The sequence below is a fragment of the Brachionichthys hirsutus genome, chromosome 18 (assembly GCF_040956055.1).
Source record: "Brachionichthys hirsutus isolate HB-005 chromosome 18, CSIRO-AGI_Bhir_v1, whole genome shotgun sequence".
In the NCBI taxonomy this organism is placed as follows: Eukaryota; Metazoa; Chordata; class Actinopteri; order Lophiiformes; family Brachionichthyidae; genus Brachionichthys; species Brachionichthys hirsutus.
Genome location: NC_090914.1, coordinates 7,843,771 through 7,851,826, shown reverse-complemented (window position 1 = coordinate 7,851,826; position 8,056 = coordinate 7,843,771). Strand labels below are relative to the sequence as shown.

Here is an 8,056-nt window from a genome sequence, read left to right as displayed (position 1 = left end):
TTCCCCGCAGAGCCAGCTGTGCCTTTTCTCTCTGTTTCCCCCTCTATTTATGTCCAGGCTTTTCATTTTCACTTGTCTTGCTTTGGTCCTGCACCGTGTTTATCTCGGAGGATAGAAAATTCTATTGAGCTGAATGGAGCTATCTAATTGGATTAGAGTCATCTGCTAAATGCTGCATCAGGTTGTTAGCGGTGTCTGCTGTTTGGGGCTGATAAAGCAGTGTTTTTAAAGGCTTTATGCTGAAAAATAAAACTATATATGAGGTCAGTCGCAACAGCAGTCAGCGGGACCAAGTCTTCACTGCCAAGACTTTTCGACATATTTGTATTAAAAATGATCCTATTTTTAATGTTGAAGGGATTGTCAGATTGCAGTAGAAGTAGGGTTCAGAATTATTGAAGGCAGGATTTAAAAAGATCCTCATACAAAGGTATCGGGTATAATGGTTATGTCAGCTCTAAGACAGCTCTGCGATTCTATCATAAGTCGAGCGCAGATTTATTTATTTATATAAATTAAGGTGAAGGTCTTGAGATTTGGGCAGGGGAGGAGGATGGACTGATTGGATGTATTTTCAGTGAAACACTTCTGCTCTGGCTTCTCTGCAATTTCCCTTATAGCAGTGTCAAACTAATAATGTCCTGCTGTCATATCGTAACTAGACATTGTCTCACCTATAGGGAGGGTTCAGAAGTAGAAGTCACAAGTAGTAGCAATTAAAATATGCAGTAATTTATGTCATGGATGGGTTAGAAAGTTCTAAACTTCAATAATTATAGAAAAAATATAAATTCAATTGCTGCAATTAAAATAAAATCTGTTTGTCATCTGAAGCTGAGCTACGTTCATCTAATCCCACCAACTCATCACCTCTGCATCTTTTTTATAGATTAAAACTCATCTTGCAGAAAATGTGTCTAGTGTTTCCTCCTTATTCCCTGTCCCTGATTTATCGCTTCAATCAGCGAGTTATTGTAGGTATTGTTCTCAGAGTCGCATCGGCAGCACGGCTGAATGGGTTAGAATGCAATCGGGTGATGATGTCTGGAGGAAGCAGCAGAGGCTAGTAATGAGCTTCTATGTCAAGACTGTAATCTCATCTAGATGTAAATGTATTCTGGTACAAGTCCGACCAATAATTTATTCATCCGGGGGTAACTTCATCAATTTTCCCCTCATCCCGTTATCAGCACACTACAAAAGTCAGTCTAGGATGAAACGAAAAGAGTGGAGGGGGAAGACTTTTTTTTCCCCCAGCAGGGGAAAACATGGAAAAGGACAGTTTTTTTCACTTCAGATATGAGATTGAGAAGCAGTGTGGCTTCTGCAAGGCTGTGTAATTGCTTCATATTTAATAGCACAAACATGCAGCTGGCGGGGGTGAGACTCGGCCTCAGATGAAAGCAGTTTTTGCATGCCTCATTCTTGTGCTCATCCTTTTATCCTTGTCAACCTGTTTCCGGTATGCATTTTTCTTGTTTGCTGCAGCAGTGCATGAAATGTTGAACCTTTTTTGAGCTGAGCCGCCCAGTAAAGCGAGCATAATGTGTCACAGAAGTTTTAATACGCATCACTTTTTGTCAGTCTCCTGTTACGTCAAACAGACTATACTATAAACTCAGGAATCATGATCCTTAAGGTCAAGGCCATCAGAATACACATTTAGTTTTAGATGTCTCACTTGGAGAGGAGTTCAGGTAGGCAGCTCATGTGCATTAGCCCCCCCCTAATACTTTACAAAATACAACCCACCTCTTGCCAAATGCACTATGAAGCCCAGTCACTTTTCACCCAGCATACTTACAAGCAGGTAAGGAAAATGGATTGATGGAAGGATACCGTGAGTTGCTGCCAGAATTCTTAAAATCTGATTCTCAGGACTGAAATATCGATTTTGTGTTTTGTTTCTGTCTGGGGACAATGATTCGATCATGGTGTAGTTTCACTGCAGGGCCTAATCTTGTAGGCCAGATGAATGGTACGGGGTCTCTAAAAGGCTGTCAGTGTTTATTAAGTGAGAGCTCTCTGAGAAGGTCATCATCAATGTCTGTTTACACACACACACATGCATGTGAAACAAATAAACAGCTGTCTTTTGTTTCACATGTGATCAAACATACAGATCACACGGAGCACGTATCCCTCGACAACGTCACTGAAATGCCATGGCAACCAGGGCAGAGCGCACCCCAGGGTGTTGCCATTGTGACGCTGCATAATACCTTTGGATTGGCCGGGAAACTTTTCAGATATGCAAGAGGAATTTCAATGAACAGGGACTACTTAAATAACTTCCTTCTGCTGTCTTTCCGTTGAAAGTAACCATGGCAGGAATCCTGAGTATTTCATGCTTGTTTTCATGATATTGCAGAATATCCAACTACACAGTATTGAAGAAAGTGAGAAAGTAATCCGGGACCGGCATCCATAATGGGATGCACTTTCAAGCTATAATAAGATCCCCTGAATTTCCTGTAATTTCTCATAACACATTTTGCACTTTGGCAGATTTACATTGAAGCAAACATGCAGGACCGAATAAAACAATTGGTAAAGCCATACATTGGATGCAATTAATGATTATGCACTATTCACGTATACAAGAAGAAGTAATACAATACATTAGCCGTCAATTCCCGCCCCGGTGGGTGACAGATTCTTGGCCTGAGCTCGTGCAATAATTGTCTACTGGTACTTTAATTTTGTCAGTAGAGTCAAATACTTAAGTCAGAGTCTTAAGAGTTGGGCTCATATTTTCCCAGACGTCCACAGACAAAGTCAGACGGCTGCAAGGTCGTGTCCGTTGGTAGACTCATTAAGAAATTGTTCAGGTGTTACGCAGTCGGTATTGATGACAGATTTACTGTCTGTGTTAATCTTTAAATCTCCATAAAGCTGGAGCTCATGAGTGTTTGATGCATTCATTTTCATTTTTAAATCAGTAAAGAAGCTATTTTGCCATCAGCCTGTGTAAGAGTTAAATTTGCTTCATGTGGATGTTAGATGTCTTTTATTTACAATTTTGTTAGGACTGGAAAACCTGTTTAAATCACTGTGCATTGTTCTGGAAATAGCTCACAAAATCAATGGGCTCTTGCACTTCAGGCACTGCTCGAGCTGTTTTCACACTCATTGCACTATTTCGTGGTTTATGTGTGAGTTGTTGAGGGGAAGAAAAAACAAACCCTGATTACCTGCAGGATGAGTTCAACCGGGGCACGGCTGAGTAAGCTGGTGCTCTGACATCATCCCCTGCAAAGATGGACAACTACCCTCTGCTCAGTGTTGTGGTTTGGTAATAAACAGGCTTGACCTCAGCAAAATCACAGTTTAATGTTTTTTTTCCTCACATCCCAGTAAATAGAAACACTCAGCTGTCATTGCAGGGTGTTTGTCATTTTTCAAATCCCCGTCTGAACTTAAATGAGAGTCGGAGACGAGATTTTGTTCTACCTGTTTAAATCAAACCATCACCGCAGTGAATATTAATGAAATCCCTTAATGCCAACTTGACTGGACAATGTTTGCAACAGACTTAATACTGATCGGAAGCAGAGACACGTAACGATCAATGAAGTAAGCCATCAAGTATCACACATAAACAGTATTTTGTCTGGATGTGTTCTGACTAGTTTTATGCCCTGGTTAATCTCTGTTCTTACTGTCTGTGTCAGCTAGATGTCAGCAGCTGACAAATGTTTGTTGGGCAGCCATTAAACCAGACCACAATGATGTGTTGTGAAATCCTCTCAAGCTGTGTTGAAGAGGATGGATTTTTTTTTGTTTTTTTAAACACGAGAACTAAAAAAAATAAATTTTCCCTCTTTACAAAATAGTTTTTATAAATATTATAGAATTATTATTTGTGTTTTTTCATTCCGTTTGATCTTAATCAATCTACTGAATACTTAGAGCGACCGCTCACACTGCACAAGCACAGATTACTATCTTGAAATTCTGATTATCTGTCGGCAGAGAGCAGTGTGTCTTCGCCCCTTAAACCAGCCTTGTCTTCAGAGCTGTGAAATGAGTCTGGCAGTGCAAATGAAGACATGCCCTCTGTTCCTTGGCAGCTTGTTTTTTTGTTTTTTTTTGCCTCAGTATCCTACGCCTGTCCTCGCAGCACCATTTAACAAAGCAGCGGTGGCTCTGTGTTTTCAGCTTGTCAGACGAAGGTAATTGAGCCCAACGAGCAGACAGCCACTGTGATGATTGTGACCCCATTAAAACTTGACTGTGCCAAAGTCAGACTGCTTATGAGGAGACTCTCATTGCAAGTCATGCAATAATGAATCAATATTGTATAGTTTCCTTTGTATTTTTAACCATTACATTTTACCCACTTTAGAGGGTATCCAGCCTGTTTTCACATTGTCTGCATCATAAGGTTTAAATCATACTGTGATCTGTCCTTTCCCATGAAGTAATCCTCTGCCATATTTTTTTTAGTATACTTCCAAACGTTGCAGCAGGAAGCTGAGACACAAGCACAATCCACGAATCTGGCAACAACTTGAGAGTGTCTGCTAATGTGTCTGTTTCGGTGTATGTTTTCAGGAAAGAAGATGGATGTGTGGGTGTGTTTGCACAGGTTTTATGATCTTAATACAAGCGTAATTATAGGAGAGCATTTTGGTTCTGGCATAGTTAGGTGGAAATTAATGATTATTTTTCTTGTTGCTCTGCTTTGGTCGGGTTTTAGTTTCTATTGTGCAAATATGAAAGACTGGAAAATTATTCCCAACAAAACCGGACTGGAATCTTTATTCTTCTCACTTTTTGTCGAAGGACATATGGACAGTAATGGTACAAATGTCTTCCAAAAGAGCACAAAGCAGTCACAAAGTTTGAGGCAATGATCTCAGAGACTCGCTGAAATAGCGTCAGGCTTCTTGGTAGGTGTCCAGCATAACGCACTCCCACACACACACACACGGAAAAAATCCAATGCAAAAAGAAACACGCTAAATCTGGTGGTTTCACACTTTCCTCAAGTTTTACATTTGTATCAGGATTTGTCACGGCTTTCATGTCTGCGCCTTGATTTTTATCACAGGATTATTTCTCTGCATGAATAAATGCGAAGAAAAGGCAGCTGGATATGTGCACCCTTTGTGACAGGAAATCTATATAGGACACATCTCCTGCAGAAAATCCTCTCAGCGCTCTAATTGAGGGACAACTTGGGATTCAAGGAAGTCACGACATTGATACTCTGGAATCAACTGTGACCTGGATAGGGGGAAAAAGTGTCACGTTATGTCCTGATTGAGAACACAGAGGGTTGTTTCGGAACTGTATAACACAGGTCTACTCTACTTGTCTCTAGTGCCGAGTGCTAAGTGCTACATTTACCTTAATGCTGCTTCCTCAGCGCTTCATCTTCAGCTTCTGATTTCATAAATTTCCCGTGGAAGCTGCAATTTTCTGCATTCAGCTGTGGCCAACACAAATACTCCATCCATCTGTTCTTGGTCCGGCCCCTCTGTCAAATTTTAGAACCTATTGTGGCCCGCGAGTCAAAAAGTTTGCCCACCCCTGGTCTACATGGACAATCTGTCCGGTTGAATCATCCATGCGGTTTGCCACAATCTCCTGCAGGTTGTTTACCAAGCATATTTCTGTCTTCACAGAGGGAATGTTTTTCAAAGGCTGCGCTCTCCGGTTGTGGATTCAGGTACATTTTAAAGCAGGCTTCTGGGCATATGTGAATTTAAGCAGCTGAGATTCCTCAAACTTTTTCTTGCTTCATCGCCCAATCCATTATATTTAATGAAAAAGCGGACTAAATCAGTTTTCAGTCTTGTTTCTTTTCCTCCAACAGGATTATTCCAGAATGCTACCAGTCACAAACATTTGATCTAAATGGCACAAACCCAAAGAAGATTAAATAGAACTGAGTATGTTTAGGGAAGTTTGGTTTCTGTGTCTTTATCTTTACCCTTTGCACTCCATTTAATTTTTTCTCCATCTTTCAAATTGATTTGTTGGCAGACGGAGAAATGTACGTCATGGGCTGGAGAGCTACAGCCTCTGAAAGGTTTGGTTGCTCCCATCTTCCTCTTCAAGCCCCTGCTGTAATCTCACACAGCTGTCAGATGCAGGAAAATACTGTTTTTAAAAAAAATATTTTAATCCAATTGAGGAAACAATTGTGTTTTAACTTTGTTTTTTAATCTCAGAATTCTTAATGCTGACAGAGAACGATGCACAATGGACTTAAGGAACGTGTGCTGACGCTGGGGATGCTTCGCATACAGTTTAATTCTCCATCTGTGTCCTCCAAGACCACAAATCTCAATGAAATCAGTTTTCAAGAATATGTATTTATTAACCCTAACCCTAACTGAAGATATTATTTAAATATTGATTTTGCACACACATAAATAAAACATAAGAATAAATTCAGATTATCCAGCTTTCAGAAAGAGAAGCAAATGATAAGGAGAACAGGAACATTTATATCAAATATGAATACATTCATAAGACTTGTCCGTGTGCTTATAGGCTTTCATTTTCCATTTTCTGTTAAAAGTAGGAAAGCCTCACTCAAGACAAAATTGTTCAATATTAACAAAACCAGGTGGTAGAAATCCAGTCCCATCAGGAAAGCAGTGGAGTGGATCGGGATTCTTCTTCCACTCTCCAGGCTGTGAGGCAGGTGATGTCTTAAAGACACCATCACCGGTTTGTTTCCCATTCCTCCACCTCGGACCGGTGAAGTTGAGACACTGAGATCTCAGGCACTTTCTGAAATCATGAGGTTGTTGACTGATAGGATGAGAGGTGTCGAGAGGAAGCGAGTCAGCGTCTCCTGGTCTTAGTGGTCTGAGGTGATGCTGGGTGGACTCCATACAGCCATCACATAGTCTTTGTAGCTAGGCCTCTTCCTCACAACTCTCATCCTTATTTCTACAAGAGTCAACATGCTGTAGCTGCAATGGCACAGAAGAGCTCTGGCCTGCGTACTGATGAAGTGCCTTGAGATCTATAATGTGGTGTAAATGTAGACGAAGATGATGACTACCAAGTTGAGAATGGTCCCGATTATGCCCAACATGGCCAAGATGCTCTCCTCCTTACTTTCCTTGTCTTGGATTCCCTTCTCCTCATCACTGTGGAGAGTGTTTACCATTTTCCCTGGAAAGGTCTGCAGTGTTCGTCCCAGATGAATCTGGAGCCAACAGATACGAGAGAGAAGGAAAAAACACAATCCATGTGTTAAATGCTGCTAATTGTTCCACTTAAAATGTTTTTTTGCACGGTGGTATGATGGTCGGTGATAATGCAATAAAATAAAAGTTATCTGGTGGTGAGATGGATAAAGAAATTATTTAAAAAACACTAAAAACTTAGCAGATACAAAACAGCCTGGAAATACTGGTTTATTCAAATTGTATTGAAATAGGGGATATTATCAGAGCTGTTTCAAATATTGTTCCATCAATAAATAGCATAGAAAATGGAGAGAACTGTTCTAGTCTGAATAACAGAATAACAAAATACTAAACAACAGCATCGTGGTGGTGAGATGCTAATAGATAAAGCACTGCTCTCTGCATATTGCACCTAAGCACCTCTATGTTTACCAGAATTTATTTTACTGCATAATTCTAATCTGACTTCTTTGACCTTTATTTAGGTTTTATGAATCAAGTATGAACATGCATTCATAGATAAAGTGAAAGATGTTCATTTTGACTATGAACATCTAAAAACAGACCCCCCACTGATATCAGAGGAGCTGCCGTGGCAGGGAGTGAGGAAAGTCAGCAGAACCTCCTGTTCCAGACTCCGTCCAACTGTGGGACTCTTCAAGTGTACATATGTATTGATTTTTGCAGGCCGGGGTGGAGTGTTAGAAGCAAGCTGAATATTTTCAGGTCATGGGCGCAGCAGTTTGTGCAAGTTGGCATTCAAACACCTCTCGGGAGTAATGCACTCCTTTTGCGGGTCAATGCATTTTCTACACTGACTACCAACTAAAAGGCCCCGCACAATCCTGACATGATGCATGTAGCATGTCTCACTCCAAATTAAAAGCATCTGCTTGTGA

At 40.6% G+C, this 8,056-nt stretch overlaps 1 protein-coding gene across 1 annotated transcript; it reads right to left on the bottom strand.

Annotated features, from left to right (window-relative positions):
* Positions 1 to 6,988: 6,988 nt before the first annotated feature.
* tunar (TCL1 upstream neural differentiation-associated RNA) lies at positions 6,989 to 7,150 on the bottom strand. The gene has a single exon (XM_068752435.1). The coding sequence runs from the start codon at positions 7,133 to 7,135 to the stop codon at positions 6,989 to 6,991; it is 147 nt and encodes a 48-aa protein (XP_068608536.1). The 5' UTR covers positions 7,136 to 7,150.
* Between the last annotated feature and the right edge of the window lie 906 nt (positions 7,151 to 8,056).

Excerpts from the sequence above, each read along its gene's own strand:
- tunar (XM_068752435.1), bottom strand. The coding sequence starts at position 7,135 with ATGGTAAACACTCTCCACAGTGATGAGGAGAAGGGAATCCAAGACAAG.